The sequence below is a fragment of the Aulonocara stuartgranti genome (genome assembly GCF_965226115.1).
Source record: "Aulonocara stuartgranti genome assembly, chromosome: 12".
Classification (NCBI taxonomy): Eukaryota; Metazoa; Chordata; class Actinopteri; order Cichliformes; family Cichlidae; genus Aulonocara; species Aulonocara stuartgranti.
This window is the reverse complement of record NC_138948.1, coordinates 28,722,960-28,737,948: the sequence shown is the minus strand read 5'-3', so window position 1 is coordinate 28,737,948 and position 14,989 is coordinate 28,722,960. Positions and strand designations below refer to the sequence as shown.

The window sequence follows — 14,989 nt, the reverse complement described above, 5'->3', positions numbered from 1 at the left end:
TTCTTTATTATCAGGTGTGTTTCCAGAATCACTAAAAACTGCTGTAATCAAACCTATACTGAAAAAGGACAATCTTGACAAGACACAAATGAACAACTACAGGCCGATCTCAAATCTCCCGTTTTTAAGTAAGATCATTGAAAAAGCAGTTTCTCAACAGCTCAGTTACTTCTTAAAACAGAATAATTGCTACGATGCCTTCCAGTCAGGTTTTAGACAGAACCACAGCACTGAAACCGCTCTGACCAAAGTGTTCAATGACATATGTCTGAATACAGACAGTGGAAAAATGTCAGTCTTAGTTTTACTGGATCTCAGTGCAGCATTTGATACAGTTGACCACAACATATTACTCAAACGACTGGAGAACTGGACAGGTCTTTCAGGAACTGTACTAAACTGGTTCAAAACATACGTAGAAAACAGGAAATACTTTGTATCAATAGGTAACTTCACATCTGAGCAGACAAGTATCACATGTGGAGTTCCCCAAGGTTCCATCTTGGGACCCCTTCTGTTTAACATCTACATGCTCCCACTGGCACAGATTATAAACAACAACAAAATAAACTATCACAGCTATGCAGATGACACACAAATATATATCACAATGTCACCAGGAGACCGAGGCCCTGTACAGGCTCTTGGTAAATGCATTGAGGAAATCAATGACTGGTTGTGCCACAATTTTCTCCAGCTAAACAAAAACAAAACTGAGGTAATAGTCTTTGGCGCCAAAGAAAAACGATTACAGGTCACCAGAGAACTTCAATCTATACATCTAAAAACCACAAACCAGGCGAGAAATTTGGGTGTAGTGATGGATGCAGACCTAAACTTAGAGAAACACATTAAGACAATAACAAAGTCAGCTTACTATCACCTCAAGAATATTTCAAGGATAAAAGATCTGATGTCTCAACAGGACCTGGAAAAACTAGTCCATGCATTCATCTTTAGTAGGCTTGATTACTGTAACAGCATCTTTACAGGTCTACCTAAAAAATCAGTCAGACAACTACAGCTCATTCAGAACTCTGCTGCTCGAGTCCTCACGAAGACCAAAAAAGTGGACCACATCAGTCCAGCTCTGAGGTCCTTACACTGGCTGCCTGTCCGTCAGAGGATAGACTTTAAAGTTCTGATGCTGGCCTATAAAGCTCTGAATGGTTTAGGACCAAAATACATCAATGACCTCCTGACCCAGTATGAACCATCCAGATCCCTCAGGTCATCTGGATCCGGTCTTTTATCAGTTCCCAGAGTCAGAACCAGACACGGAGAAGCTGCATTCAGCTTTTATGCTCCTTATATCTGGAACAAACTCCCAGAAAGCCTCAGATCAGCTGAAACACTCAGTTTATTTAAATCCAGGTTGAAGACTCACCTGTTCTCAGCTGCATTTGAATAAAGCACCAAATCCACACTTTAAGCTTAAATTTCAAAACTTACATTAACTACTGATTTTATCTACTGTTCTGATTTTATCTGTTTTGATTTTATATACTGTTGTTTGTTTGTTTGTTTGTTTGTTTGTTAATTAGTTAGTTAGTTTATTTGCTTGTTTTAATCAATTTTAAATCATGCTTTTTATTTGTTCTTGTTTCTAATGTCTCTGTAAAGCACTTTGAATCACCTTGTTGTTGAATTGTGCTATACAAATAAACTTGCCTTGCCTTGCCTTGCCTTTAAACAATGACAACCCCGCACGGCGATGTCAGACTGCATTCGTCACCTTCCATGTTACAAGTAACTATAAAGCTATGTGACAGTTTCTATGGCAGGAAACAGACAACATAATCATAGAGAGGAGCTATGTGTCCCTGAATGCTTTTGTCAAGCCTTTATGTCCGCTTATACAGTACCGATGTACAGGATAAGTATGTTAGGAAAATATAAAAGGATATTAACAAGAGACAATGAAATTAAATGAAAAAAAGTCTAAAAACACTCTTCTCACCTTAAAACAATGTGCACCTAACAAAGTGATTGTAATCTCCATCAAAGTTCTTACCATTTTAAAGTGTATGCCACGTCAAGAAACACTTGTATTACTTAGCTTACATCACAAAATTGTTTTTAGTGATATAATGTACAAATATGCTACTAATACTACTATACTAATACAACTACAGCTGCTGTAAATAAACAGGATAGGAATTGGCAAGCAAATTTTGCCAGTGATCACAGTACCTGGACGGGGTTCTGTTCATTTTCCTTTGTTTTTATTTCTTTGTAAACTCCAGGTAGCTGGCCATTGGCTGGAGATTGAATGTGTCGGGGCCCAAGGCTGACTGAGCCACCGCTTACATCCTGGTTCCAACTGGACAGGCTGAAATGTATTGACTTTTGTATAGTATTTTTCTCTCTCTTATTTTCTTTACTAAATGTACCTGTATATTGGGCGACCGTGGCTCAGGGGGTTGGGAAGCGTATCTGTAACCCGAAAGTCGCCGGTTCGATCCCCGGGCTCTCTGTCCTGGTCGTTGTGTCCTTGGGCAAGACACTTTACCCTACTTGCCTACTGGTGTTGGCCAGAGGGGCCGATGGCGCGATATGGCAGCCTCGCTTCTGTCAGTCTGCCCCAGGGCAGCTGTGGCTACAACCGTAGCTGCCTCCACCAGTGTGTGAATGTGAGAGTGAATGAATAGTGGCATTGTAAAGCGCTTTGGGTGCCTTGAAAAGTGCTATATAAATCCAATCCATTATTATTATTTACTTGTTTGAAATAAATTAACAAACAAACAAGCAAACAAACTGGACCATGCTTGTTGTTGTTGTGTAATAAAGTAGAAGAGCTAGTTAATTATTTTAATTATTATCTTCCTTTAAAAGAACAGACCTGGTATTTATACAGGTGGAAGTCTTTTTCTTTTAATAACTTTTCTTCTGTTTAGACCAGAAATGCAGGCAAGAGGCTATATTTAGGATTTGTTTGTTTTGTTTTTTTTGTCTGTGTCCCCCTGAAGTTTTCAACCTTGAGAGATAATTAAACTTGCTTGTTTGTGACTAGAAACCACACTGTAGGAGTGGAAATGAAAGGAAATGAGCCACTGAAACATGTTTCTTTGATCAGGTTAAAAAACAAAAATGGTGTAAATGGCTTTAAGCTGCTTCAGTCACATTGTGGATATACCTAAACCTGCCTACTTTCAGAACTTACAAAACAGCAAGAATAAAAACACAAAACTAGAAAAAAGACATTAAAAAAATATCTCCATTGTGAAATAAACAAATGAATGACTCTGGCATGCTGACTTGCTGTCCAACTTAGGTAAAAAAAAAGAAGTCAACACATTATAGCATTCAAATATACAGGGAGTGCAGAATTATTAGGCAAATGAGTATTTTGTCCACATCATCCTCTTCATGCATGTTGTCTTACTCCAAGCTGTATAGGCTCGAAAGCCTACTACCAATTAAGCATATTAGGTGATGTGCATCTCTGCAATGAGAAGGGGTGTGGTCTAATGACATCAACACCCTATATCAGGTGTGCATAATTATTAGGCAACGTCCTTTCCTTTGGCAAAATGGGTCAAAAGAAGGACTTGACAGGCTCAGAAAAGTCAAAAATAGTGAGATATCTTGCAGAGTCAAAATTGCAAAGCTTCTGAAGCGTGATCATCGAACAATCAAGCGTTTCATTCAAAATAGTCAACAGGGTCGCAAGAAGCGTGTGGAAAAACCAAGGCGCAAAATAACTGCCCATGAACTGGGAAAAGTCAAGCGTGCAGCTGCCAAGATGCCACTTGCCACCAGTTTGGCCATATTTCAGAGCTGCAACATCACTGGAGTGCCCAAAAGCACAAGGTGTGCAATACTCAGAGACATGGCCAAGGTAAGAAAGGCTGAAAGACGACCACCACTGAACAAGACACACAAGCTGAAATGTCAAGACTGGGCCAAGAAATATCTCAAGACTGGTTTTTCTAAGGTTTTATGGACTGATGAAATGAGAGTGAGTCTTGATGGGCCAGATGGATGGGCCCGTGGCTGGATTGGTAAAGGGCAGAGAGCTCCAGTCCGACTCAGACGCCAGCAAGGTGGAGGTGGAGTACTGGTTTGGGCTGGTATCATCAAAGATGAGCTTGTGGGGCCTTTTCGGCTTGAGGATGGAGTCAAGCTCAACTCCCAGTCCTACTGCCAGTTTCTGGAAGACACCTTCTTCAAGCAATGGTACAGGAAGAAGTCTGCATCCTTCAAGAAAAACATGATTTTCACGCAGGACAATGCTCCATCACACGCGTCCAAGTACTCCACAGCGTGGCTGGCAAGAAAGGGTATAAAAGAAGAAAAACTAATGACATGGCCTCCTTGTTGACCTGATCTGAACCCCATTGAGAACCTTTGCTCCATCATCAAATGTGAGATTTACAAGGAGGGAAAACAGTACACCTCTCTGAACAGTGTCTGGGAGGCTGTGGTTGCTGCTGCACGCAATGTTTATGGTGAACAGATCAAAACACTGACAGAATCCATGGATGGCAGGCTTTTGAGTGTCCTTGCAAAGAAAAGTGGCTATATTGGTCGCTGATTTGTTTTTGTTTTGTTTTTGAATGTCAGAAACGTATATTTGTGAATGTGGAGATGTTATATTGGTTTCACTGGTAAAAATAAATAATTGAAATGGGTATTTATTTGTTTTTTGTTAAGTTGCTTAATAATTATGCACAGTAATAGTCACCTGCACACACAGATATCCCCCTAAAATAGTTAAAACTAAAAAACAAACTTAAAAACTACTTCCAAAAACATTCAGCTTTGATATTAATGAGTTTTTTGGGTTCATTGAGAACATGGTTGTTGTTCAATAATAAAATTATTCCTCAAAAATACAACTTGCCTAATAATTCTGCACTCCCTGTATACACGAATTAATGTTGAGTAAGAAAATATTCTGCCAATTACTTTGCAACAACAACAAATTACTAGGGTCTTTGAGGGACAGTCTGACTTGTTTTCAAAAAGAAACTGTGAGGTAGATTTGATAATAGGAGGGGAAAGTTTACATTAAGAGTAAGGACAGAGTCAATCCACAATGCTATGTCTTAAAAAAAATCACCTTAACTGCTGGAAGCTGGAAAATTAACATGAATGCCACTCTGTGAGTCCATCCTTAATTTGCAAGATATGTGAAGACAGTGCAAGGGGTACTGTGAGACCTGCATTCAAATGTGACACACAAGATTTCTGCACTGGCTTTTTAATACAATCAACAAATTTACTGATGAATTTTTAAATTATCTGAAAGCATAGTTCTATTCTAGTTCAGCTAGGCATCTTTAGTGTTAATGCTCATATTCAATTATGTTTTAAAGCTGTGTTACTGAAAAGAGCTTCAGAAATGAAGTTAAAAATGACATAAAGTGTAAGAGTAACAGTGCAATGTGCTCAGCATCACATATGGGAGAAGAAAAGTTGTAATCAGGAGTAACAGTCTGACAGCCTGTGTGCTCCCTGATTAAAACAATATTATTTGCTCTGTACACCATATTTGCACACATTTTGAAATCACATGCAATGCTTTTGAAGACCGTTTGAGGACTTCAACACAACTTTTTATATATATAAAACAAATCTGAATAACAGAACAGATTTTAACTATAGATGACTTAAAATTGTGATTAATTATACTTTACAAAACTAGTGATTTATGACTCCCCCCGTTAATAAAAAAAACCCAAAAAAACCCAAAACGTAAAAGCGTAAATCCTAGTATCTGTTTGTGACTGCTGTTTAGTGCTGAGAAGGCTTAGCTGTATTTGTAAATTACAATGATGTAAGAAAAATTTGCGAAAAGAATTATCAGCAAAGCTGTAAGCTGCCAAACAAAAGCACCAAGCTAAAAGAAAACAACACAAATAGAGAAACTGATATTAGAGTCACACTAGGAAAAACAGTAGTTGGACGCCACAGCACAACCAAAATTAGATCCTTCAGCTGTTCAAAATCCCACTAGGCTGGCCGACATGATAAATGATGGGCAGGGCTGTGAGTACTCAGACTGTGTTTTTTTGGAACACAATATGGACAAGATCTTGGAGAAGTTCATGGCTCTGCAATATGGATAACATCTTGAAGAAGAACAACGGGAATTGAGAAACCTGGTGACCAGTGATGGACATTAGACTACTGTAAAATTGGAAGCAGTTTGTTCGCACTAACCAAATCAACTACCATCATTTCTTACTTGGCTCTCGGTGAAGGCGGTCGCACTTTTCTCCTCTCCTCCTTCCCCTTATCTTCCCCTGCTTAGCCTCTTGTGTCCTGTCTTGTCTCGCGTGCACTACTTTTCCCTTGAACAGTCTCTCACTGTCGTTCTCTAAAACCTAACAGAGAATTATGGATTTGATCAACTGGTCTCTGAACGCTATTGACACCCTCTTCTCAACGAGAAGTCTGGGCTCGGGAGAGCCCGAGTGCCCTGGAGGGACTTTCCCTGCCGGATACACGATGGATGGGTGGCAAACCTGGAGGATCTTGTGCCTGGCGGGACTGTCTATCGAGGACGCTGAGGATATTTACCTATTCGGAACCATGATAACAGGGTTCTTGCTGATCGGAGCTGGCTTGGCCCTGACTTATCGGAGAAATAAGAGAGCGGAACCAGCTGTTCAAACCCCCCCTAAGCTGACCGCTGGAATTGAAGCGATGGGACGAGGCGCGGCCTCCCACACCGAACGCAGCATGGTTAACACCTTGGAGACGCTTACAGCTGCCGTGAAGACTCAAACTAACACCATTGAGCGTATGATGGGATACATCAGAGAGGGGCCTGCTCACAATAACACCCTTGAGCGAAAGTTGGATAACATCGCAGAACGGGTCACTGCAGCTGTGGGGTCTCAGAACCAAAAGAATGACAACACCACGGAACAGAAGCTTGATACCATCATGGGGAGGCTCGCAGCGCTCCAACGGGAAATCGAGGCCCCAGTGTCAGAGTGCTAAATTCGCTGCTCGCATAAAGGAGAAATCAACAATATTCTACATTTGGACACCACGGTGCCAGCTGCTAGGCCCAAGGCTGGAGCCCACCAAAACAACTCCCTGATAACGACTGTGTGATGACTATTCTTCCCATCCCATGAAGGACACCTGGATCGGCTGGAGGACTGTTTACTTAGCCTGATACAGCGAAGGACACTGTCTCAGCTGAACTATGGACACGCACACACATACACTTACACTGATAAGCACGCACTCATCCCCCTCCCTTCCAAACGCCTTCGATGCTTGTTCCTGCGGGGGAAGGCAGCGGGTCTGCGTGCCGCGCTGAAATGATAGCATGGTGCAGGACGACTGCTGTGTTCCTTCGAATCACCCCCCACCCCCCTATCCATCCCCTGTGGCTTGTCATGTGCTCTGATGTTGTGATGTGGACATTAATGTGCTCTCTGTGCAGAGGAGTTTTTTTGTTTCCTGTTCTCATGCTGTCCTCCCATAGGTTGCCCAGCGTGTGAAGAGGTCTCTTTTTTTCCTCTTGTACTTTTCCCAATGTTGTGTAATTTTTTCAGTGTTATTCTCTCAACGCTGCCGGTCTCCGACTGTATTCCCATGTGATGTCTTGTTGTTGTGTGTGTAAGTCGGGGGGGGTCCTATTCCTCTGTGGGGCAACCTGCATATGGCCAATAAAGCATTCATTCATTCATTCATTCATTCATTCATCTTCATCTCATGTGCCCCCCCCCCTGGCGCCAGCTGGATGCTCAAGGCAAAAGCTGACAGGAATAACAAATTCTCCTTTTTTTCTCTTCGTCTTTCCTCATGTTGTGCATTTTCCATTGTTATACCCAACCTGTCTTCCACATATGATGTTTGTGTAATGTATGTATGGTCGGAAGGGTAAGATGGCTCTGGCAAAGGTCGGCAGCCTTAACCCAATTTCCTTTGGGGTCAACCTTCAGGATCAATAAAGTTTTATTGAATTGAATTGAAAATGAATTGAATTGGTAATGCCACTGTGGTTATGTCTTTGTTATAGTCTACAGCCTTGAAAAATTCTCAACTGAAATGTAGAATTTGTATGTTTAAACACACAGGTAGACACAAATGCTTTGTGAGAACATGCCCTTTCTCAACATGGTATGACTCAAAGAATATTTAACTACTTGCAGCAATGAACCAGTACAGGTTTCTGTTTCCCCATTTTATCTTATCTTTGGCAAGCCAACAAGGTGCAGCGACTTGGTAAGATAAAGCTGGGTTCAAATATAAGGAATAGTTTTAGGAATTTTTATCTCAGACCATCCTCATAGTTTGTACTCACCCTGACAGCACACCTAGCACCAGGTTGAGCATGAAGAAAGAGCCGATGATGATGAGAGGGATGAAGTACAGCCAGTTCCACATGTTCCCTGAGGCATCATTGGCCTGAACACATAAACACATAGAAACAAAGACTAGAACTGTAAATACCACTCTGTGATTGTACTTATGGGATAAGACTGATTTATGCATGTTTTTATGTCTGCTCTGTGTGTATTTTTCTTCATTTCAAGCAATCTTCTAAAAATACTAACACCAACCTATATGTTTGTTCATCTGTTAGTATTGACAGGTTTCTATGGGCTCAAATTGTGGTCATAAATATTTTATACTTGTAAATCAAATGCGTAGTTGTGAACTGAGTTTTGTAACCCTGTAAACCAAAATGTGTGAAAGTTTTCCGTTTGCTTTGTATCTATAACCAGACCTCAATGAAAAGAATTTGTAACTCGTGTTCCCAGTGAAGTAGGAACACTACCAGTCAAAAGTTTTAGAACATCCCAATTTTTCCAAGTCCCTTGAATAGGTTGACAAAGGTAAGTGGTGAACTGCCAGAGGTCAAAAAAAAAGAAAGAAAAGGTAAGCTCACCCAAAACTGAAAAATAATGTACATTTCAAATTATACAAAAATGCTTTTTTTTCCCAACACAACACAAATTGGGTTAACAATTTAAAACTGTTCTGCAGCAATGGAGGTTGATCAAGCTGTGAATGCTGGCTCTAATAATTCCTACAGGTGTTCCAACTTTTCTGGATTACTTACAACCTGTCTGCATAAAAGTGTTGCATCAGTTGAACAGTATTGTAGGGCTGCACAATTAATCATTAGAAAATCGCAATCTCAATTCATACTTATGTGTGATCACATTTCTAAATGACAACAATAACAAAAAAAAAAAAAAAGTGACGATTGTACGGCATTTTGATCCGGGACATAATCTGCAAGAAAACAAGCGCTCACTCTTCCTGCTCAACAAATGACAAGGGCGGAGCCTTATACCACGTGATTCAGAAGCCAGCTGGCAGGAAAAAACAACGGAGAGCACGTGAGAGAAACTGCCTGAGGGGAGAAAACACAGTGAGCGCAGAGGAAAAGCTCACTGATGGCAGTGAGAATGAAAACCCAACTGTAAAATTAATTCCAAGAAAAGGTTCTCATTCCCCTGTGTGGAAGTTTTTTGGTTTTATAGAAGACAATGAGAGTCAAAATTATATCATTTGCAAGCTGTGTTTTGCCATAGTAGCAGCACCACAAGCTAACACTACGAATTTGTATAACCACCTTAAATGTCACCATAAAGTGCAATATGACAAAGCTGTAAAGGCCAAGAAAGTGACAGGAGAAAATCCGTCCCAGTCAACCACCCAAACATCAATAATGGGAACCTTATACAGCGCTTCCCCATACCCGTTGAACTCCCGCAGGCACAAAGAAATTACGGAAGCTATCACTTATCACCTGGCTAAAGATATGGCTCCCATCAACACTGTGCAAAACGAGGGATTTAGGAAAATGCTACACAGTGCCGTCCTGCAACTATTTTTCAAATGTTGCACTACCTGGTCTATACACGCAGTGTCGAGCAACGGTGGAGATGGAATTACAAGCAGTACAACATTTTGAACGATCTCTACCGCCATCGGAGCCATTTTCTGGTGAGTTCCACAAGTGTGCTGGTTTCCTAACACAGATCACGTTGCCTTTTAGGCAGCTGCGGCAGAATTATGAAAGTGATGGAGCAAAAATTGCCTTTTTTGTTCAGTTACTCCGCGGTCAAGCCTTAAACTGGGCTCAAGCAGTGCTACAAACCGACCAGGAGATTGCTTATGCTGAATTTCTCTCAAAGTTTATAAGTGTGTTTGAAAGGGGCACCGGAGCAGAAGCAGCGGGTCACTGTTTGCTGAACTTAAAACAAGGAAGACGGTGTATGGCGGACTTCTCTGAGGAGTTTTGGACACTGGCTGAGGAGACTGGATGGGGGCAGCCCACGTTGATAAGTACTTTATTAAACTGTCATGGTCCTGGGTCATTTTGACCCAGTGTTCTTAGTTTTCCTGTAGTTTTGTATTTTGTTCCTTATGTCCATTGGATTGTTTGGTTTGGTATTTGGATTCCCCCTGTGTCCATGCTTTTATTGTGGTGTTTGTTCTGGTACCGTGTTCCCGTCCTTTGTGTTCTGTGTTCTCGTCATCCCCTCGTATTCATCCTTGTTCTCTGCCTCTCTCTCTCTGTGCTCATCTCTGTGTACTGTGTTGTGTTTAAGGTCCACATCTTGGTGTCAGTATTTTCAGTTTCGTGTCCTCCCTGCTCGGTCATGAGTAATTGTCTTCAGCTGTGTTCCCCGTGTGTTCCTACTTCCCTCGTTACCTTCTTGTATTTATGTCAGAGTGTCCCTTTGTTCTGTGTTGCGTCGTCCCTCTAGGTTGTGTGCATTTCCCGTGTCTTCCCAGCGCCTCAGCTTTAGTTGCTCCCAGTATAGTTTTTGTATGACTTCTTATCAGAGGTGTGGACTCGAGTCACATGACTTGGACTCGAGTCAGACTCGAGTCATTAATTTTATGACTTTAGACTTGACTTGAAAAAATGTTCTAAGACTTGTGACTTGACTTGGACTTTTACACCAATGACCTGGGACTTGAATTGGACTTGAACCGGTTTACTTGAAAAGACTTGATATTTCACCCCAAATATAAAATTTAACATGCATATTATATAGAGATTGAAAATGTGACGTCATTCAGGGGTAAAACCGCAAAGGATTCTGGGAACTCGTGGCAAGAGGTACTAGCGCACGCAGGCTTTCAATTGAAATCAGTCACACAGCGATAAAAAAGAAACACACAAATGGCAAGAAGCTGTTGAATTATTAACTGCAATAGCCGGTCGCATGACAGCCACGGAAAGCCGACGGGTAAAGAGATCGGTTGTTATCGGATTATGTCGTTGAAGAGAAATTGTTCGAGCCATGTTTCCGAAGTAACAAAGAGGCGACGGATGGCCTGGATTGCAGCCATTCAAAGACCAAATATAACGTCCCAGAACACTCCAGCTCACAGGTTAGTCTGCTCCAAGCATTCCCACAAAGGCAAGTCTTCTGTTGTAGTTAATGCGCCATTTTCATAACATAATTGGTGATATAGGTTACAAGCAAGTCTGGCGCTGAACAGAAATTGTCGCGCTATGCTCCTGTGTTTATTGTGCATAAATAGTGAATTATCCTGACACAATATTGCGTTTCGCTTCTGTTATTATGGTACATTGACAAAAACATATACTTTTATTCACAGGATAAAACAGGTTTTTTGTATCACTAATTGCCCAGTACGATTACAGCATACAGTATTATTGTCACTGCTACATTTCTGTAACGCGTACCAGAAATTATTTCCACTGCTAATTAATTACCGTTGAGCGTAAAGGTCCTATTAATAAACGGTTAACGAATGTGTATTTATGATGACGATTTGTGAGACTGGTAAACTTACCTTTGTTCATACGATGGTCTTTCGTTCTACACGGTGCATTTCAAGGTCCTGTACCCATCCGTCGGTAAACTGTACCTGGGCTTGTTGCAGTGACCTGAAGTTACTAAACTTCATGAGTGTGTGCACTCACTCCAAGAACCGTATAATTATAAATATGCATATAAATATGCTACAATGAGATAGCTGACTTCATCTAACTAGCAAATGTTGTCCAGGCTACGTTGGTGATGCAGTTTTTTTTAATATGTATGATATTTTTGTCATGCGATTTTAAAGCCGGTCCTACAACCGCATCCAAGAATAACATGCAGCTTGTCTCAGAACTGTCGGTGAAAATTATTCTTGGAGCTAGGTTTAATTGAGCTGCATTTTAAAGAGGTGCAATTTCACAATTTGTGTATATTTTCTAAGTTCACTATTTTGTCATGTGTTGAGAAAAACACAGATTTAAAAATTACATGGTCTAATATTTACATTTAGCATATAACTGCAACATTCTTTTTTCGTTTTTTTTTTTTTTTTAAGACTTGAAAGGACTTGAAATTCAAAATTTCAGACTTGTGACTTTACTCGGACTTTTGCACCAGTGACTTGAGACTCGACTCTGACTTGCCTGACATTACTTGAGACTTGAGGATAAAGACTTGAGACTTACTTGAGACTTGCAAAACAATGACTTGGTCCCACCTCTGCTTCTTATGTTCCTGTTAATAAAGACCTGCCTTTGAGTTCATCCCCGTGTGTCTAGAGCCGTGCATTTGGGTCCTCTCTTGCCTTCACACAGCCGCCGCATGACATAAACAATGTTTGTGATGAACTCAAGGGTGAAATACTAATGAGAGAATTGCCCAAAACCCTGTCGGAGGTGATAACCTTATGTGTGAACGTAGATGAACATATGAGGGCGCATCGCTGCACCGGCAACTACAGTTCCCGGAGGCCCGTGGGGCGAGCGGAGACAGCTTCTAGCGGAAGCGGAGGTAGAGATCGGGATGTGGATCGCGGCGATGAGCATGAGCAACCAATGCAGATCGGACGCTCCCAATTCTCCCCGGAGGAACGAGCCCGCCGACGGAGGGCCGGTGAGTGCTTTTACTGCGGCCGCAAGGGCCATATCGCCATTGTCTGTCCAGCACGGCCAAAAGACCACGTCCGCCGGTAGAAAGGAGGGTACGGGTGGGCGAGGTCTCCTTTTCACATTCTCCTCCACGTTTCATGCTAGCTGCTAAAGTGACTGTCCACTCTGCCTCCCACTCCCTTCAGTAGCTGATTTGACTGGAGCAGAGTTTCATGGATGCTTCCCTGGCTCTTGAACTCAAAGTTAACACACAAGCATTGCCCCACGCCTTGCAGGTTACCACTTTAAATGGTCAGCGTCTTCCCAATATAACTCTTATTACAGAACCCGTGTCCCTAACTCTATCTGGTAATCACAGTGAAATGTTACAGTTTTATGTTTTTCAAGCTCCTCTCACACCCTTAGTGCTGGGATTTTCATGGTTGCGCCAGCATAACCCCGTACTCGACTGGAAAGAGGAGAGGGTTCTGGGGTGGGGTGAGGAATGTCACATGACCTGTTTAAAAGGTTAAGGTTAAGGTTAAGGTTCTTTATTTGTCACATGCATAGTTATACAAGTATAACACACAGTGAAATGTAGCCTGACACGCTCCTCGACAAAAAATGGGGGGGGGGTGTAGAGGAAAAACATTAAAGCTGCTACTCCTGTAAAAACATCATGTAACCCACCACCACACTAGTCCCCTGACCTTTCAGCCATTCCGTCGGAGTATCATGATCTCAACCAAGTGTTTTGTAAGGACCGAGCCCGCTTTCTTCCTCCTCACCGCCCGTACGTTTGCAGTATTGATTTGCTCCCAGGTGCACCCCTTCCCACTAGTCGCTTGTACAGCCTCTCTCAACCTGAACGTGAATGCATGGAGAAGTACATCAATGAATCCTTGGCTAATGGATTGATTTGCCCCTCTTCATCCCCTGTGGCTGCTGGGTTCTTCTTTGTGACTAAGAAAGATAAAAGCCTCTGGCCATGTATTGATTTCCGGGGCCTCAATAACATCACCATTAAGAATAAGTACCCTCTGCCATTCTTGTCATCCGCTTTTAAACTCCTGCAGGGGGCGACCATCTTCACTAAACTCGATTTGCGAAATGCTTACCACTCAGTCAGGATAAGAGAGGGAGACGAGTGGAAAACAGCCTTCAACACGCACCTGGGCCATTTTGAATACTTGGTCATGCCGTTTGGACTAACTAATGCTCCCACTGTTTTTAAAGGTCTAGTAAATAATGTGCTCCATGATTTCATCAATCGTTTTGTGTTTGTGTACCTTGATGACATTCTCATCTTCTCCCGCTCTCTCTCTGATCATGTACACCATGTCAGACAAGTCCTGCAACGCTTCCTGGAGAATTGCCTGTTTGTTAAAGGAGAAAAGTGCGAGTTTCATGTGAGTACTGTGTCATTCTTAGGCTACATCATTGACCGGGGCGATTTAAGAGCCGATCCAGCTAAAGTACAAGCAGTCTTGGACTGGCCCACTCCACCTAATCGTAAGCAGCTTCAACGGTTCCTGGGTTTCGCCAACTTTTATCGGAGGTTCATTCGTGACTACAGTAAGATTGCTTTGCCGCTAACTTCCCCTAAGGTACCTTACTGCTGGGATGATCGAGCCCAGGAGGCCTTCACGCAGCTAAAGAAATGCTTTGCTTCGGGTCCCATCCTCAGGCAGCCGGATCTCAAGCGGCAGTTTATTGTAGAGGTGGACGCCTCGGATATAGGAGTTGGAGCCATTCTCTCCCAACAACAAGAGGGTAAGCTCCACCCTTGCGCTTACTTTTCCCGTCGTCTCCCTCCCGCAGAGCAGAACTATGACATCGGGGACCGGGAACTGCTAGCAATCACACTCGCCCTGGAGGAGTGGCGCCACTGGCTAGAAGGCGCAGCGGAACCCTTTGTAGTATGGACAGATCACAAGAACCTCGAATACATCCGGTCGGCTAAACGGCTAAACGCCCGACAAGCCAGGTGGGCTCTGTTCTTTACAAGATTCTGCTTTACAATCACCTACAGGTCCGGTTCACGGAACGTGAAACCCGATGCTCTTTCCCGCCAATTCACCGCCTAAGAGGATCAGGCCCGTGACTCTCCTATTCTCCCTCCCACATGTGTAATCGGAGTCCTGTCATGGGAGATCGAGTCCCGGGATCCCAGCA

General features: G+C 42.4%; 1 protein-coding gene and 1 long non-coding RNA gene across 2 annotated transcripts in view; one reads left to right on the top strand and one right to left on the bottom strand.

Moving 5' to 3' along the window:
* Nucleotides 1-14,989, bottom strand: part of LOC309719252 (voltage-dependent N-type calcium channel subunit alpha-1B-like) — a 327,817-nt gene that overhangs the window by 231,995 nt on the left and 80,833 nt on the right. Inside the window, exon 8 of the mRNA XM_082555244.1 lies at nucleotides 8,273-8,376. Within this exon, the coding sequence (XP_082411370.1) occupies nucleotides 8,273-8,376 (104 nt within the window). The remainder of the gene's footprint in view (nucleotides 1-8,272; nucleotides 8,377-14,989) is intronic.
* LOC309719255 overlaps nucleotides 1-14,989 on the top strand; it is a 74,803-nt gene that overhangs the window by 33,554 nt on the left and 26,260 nt on the right. The window lies entirely within an intron of this gene.